Below are 2,500 nucleotides of genomic sequence, written 5' to 3'. Positions count from 1 at the left end.
GCACTTTTCTTATCATGATTTTTTGCTAAAATGAACATGAGTGAAACCTAAGAGAAGATGTTTCTACAAGAGCATATACTAAATGAAACTGAAGAAAACTTTATTTAAAAGAAATTATATAAAGTAAGACTCATTTAGTATGAAGTCTAAAAAGAGAAATTTAAAGGAGTTAACCCAGAAATATATTTACTTAAAAGAGGATGAATTTAAAGAAACCTTGATTTAAAGGCTAGAAACATAAGAGAACTTCACTTGAAAATTGAATAAAAAATCATTTTAAAATAGGTGATCAAAAACAAAACTTCAATTTTCAGGGCAAACTTGAAAGAAGTCAACATAAATAAACTTTACTAAAAGATATATATATATATATATATATATATATATATATATATATATATATATATATATATATATATATATATATATATATATATATATATTTATAAACAAAACTGCAATTAATAAAAAAAGATAATGAATAACAACTCCTCCAGAAGTGGATGAACCAATCGAAGCCTATACTTACAGAAGCACTCATAAGCTTATCCCACTTTGGCGTCAGATAGAAGGAGATTCCATCCATGTAGCCAGGCAGAGTAGCAGCCCGGACCAGAAGCACAATGAGGATCAGGTAAGGGAAGGTGGCTGTGAAGTAGACGGCCTAGAAAGAAAGATGTCAGGCATGAATTGATGTCTTGGGTCGTATTTTCTTTCATTTTTTCATTCCTTAACTAAAAAGGTTTCTGTGTGCTCTCTCTCTCTCTCTCTCTCTCTCTCTCTCTCTCTCTCTCTCTCTCTCTCTCTCTCTCCAGTGGGAAAGAGAGAGTTTATAATTCCTTTGCTCTCTGGTATAAAAGGTGTTTATCTCTCTCTCTCTCTCTCTCTCTCTCTCTCTCTCTCTCTCTCTCTCTCTCTCTCTCTCTCTCTCCAGTGGGAAAGAGAGAGTTTATAATTCCTTTGCTCTCTGGTATAAAAGGTGTTTATTCTCTCTCTCTCTCTCTCTCTCTCTCTCTCTCTCTCTCTCTCTCTCTCTCTCTCTCTCTCTCTCTCTCTCTCTCTCTCTTAAAGAAAGCTTAGAATCACCTTTCCAAAGGTCTCGACGCCCTTAATCAAGACCAAATAGACGATGATCCACGCGACGAAGAGGGCCAAGACGATTTTTCCCTGGAGGCCTCCCATGTCGTGCACCCCGTCTGTGATGTCCAGGACATGGTTGCTGGAAAAAAAAAAAAAAGGTATCGAAGGATTAGATATAGATATATTACCTCCAGGATAGGACTATCGAAGAGGGGTCCCTTACGAAAGAAGAATTATTGCAATCTCTGTGGTAAAATTCAGCAACCATATACACAGAACGTGGTTGCTGTATGGAAAGAAGTTAAGGGGTAGGGAATTAGAACGTATAATACTTAAGGTTTATTGGTTTCAAAGTCTTGGTCCGAGCTGCTACTCTGCATGAATATACTAATGTGCTAATATATTAATAAAACAGACTATAGGCAAATTTAATTATGAGCCAAACGGCTGGCTTGCGCAGCATATCCATGTACTGCTAGCCAGAACAGAGGTGCAATGAGATTATGTTTATTTTGCCAGCAAAGCCAGCTATGGCGGAGCAAAGAATAGACGTTGGTCTGAAATCTATGATTTGTGATATCCGTATTGAAAAATACCGGACAGAGACATGTAGGGATGAAATATGTTCTCTGCTATCCGGGAGATGGCTGCTGGAATGATGTATATTGGCCTGGAAATTGAAGTATGAAATCTAAATAGGGATTACTGGAAACAGATTTTTTGGTCTGGGGTCATAAGATTATGGAGTTCAAGTGCTGGACTCTGGAAGGAAGAATATGCAAAAGTTTTATAATACACTATAAAAAGGAACAGCCAAGAGGTAGATAATGGAAAAAAATTTAAAGTATGCGTTTCAGGAATTGAAAATGAGGAACCTTCCAGAGTTTGTTTGAGAAAGAGAAGAAATTATTAATTTTGGAATTTGAATCTTATGATATCAAGGAGGTGTTCCTCAATAGGAGGAACTTCTAAGTGGTTTCTAATGGAAAGAATATAGCCTTACAGGAAACTATTGTAAAGAGGAAATGCGTCCTTAAAGGAGGTGGCAGAGAAAGATTATCCAGAATATAATTACCAGTAAAAATAGGCAAATACATATCTCTGGAATTATATTTCAATGATGAATACAGGTGGGAATATAAAAGAGATAATTGGCCTAGAGTCTGCAACCAGACATACAAGAAATGCTAATGTCTAGATATGACATCAAGAAGCCATTTTGGAGAGACTTTATGTGGTTCGCCATTCGGGGCTTTTGAATATAATCTAGGAAGCAATTGTACAAAGGATATACGGATAAGAAAAAGTTTCAGAAATAACTCACTGGAAGAACTCGTCTGCTGGACTCCTGATCTTGCTAACAGATTCGTTGAGGGTTCTCCAGTCCTCGGAGGAGGTCATGTTTTGGAAGATGCACTCA

General features: G+C 36.6%; 1 protein-coding gene across 3 annotated transcripts in view; it reads right to left on the bottom strand.

Annotated features, from left to right (window-relative positions):
* Positions 1–2,500, bottom strand: part of LOC137656674 (sodium- and chloride-dependent glycine transporter 1-like) — a 124,764-nt gene that overhangs the window by 13,779 nt on the left and 108,485 nt on the right. For all 3 annotated transcript variants that reach the window (XM_068390855.1, XM_068390857.1, XM_068390856.1), the window contains exons 5-7: positions 2,405–2,500; positions 1,087–1,219; positions 530–664 (exon numbers count right to left, since the gene is read on the bottom strand). The exon at positions 2,405–2,500 is cut by the window's right edge and continues 61 nt beyond it. In XM_068390855.1, the coding sequence (XP_068246956.1) occupies positions 530–664; positions 1,087–1,219; positions 2,405–2,500 (364 nt within the window). The remainder of the gene's footprint in view (positions 1–529; positions 665–1,086; positions 1,220–2,404) is intronic.

The sequence above is a fragment of the Palaemon carinicauda genome, chromosome 17, assembly GCF_036898095.1.
Source record: "Palaemon carinicauda isolate YSFRI2023 chromosome 17, ASM3689809v2, whole genome shotgun sequence".
NCBI lineage: Eukaryota > Metazoa > Arthropoda > Malacostraca > Decapoda > Palaemonidae > Palaemon > Palaemon carinicauda.
Note: the sequence above shows the minus strand (reverse complement) of the source record. Positions and strands in the feature narration are given on the sequence as shown.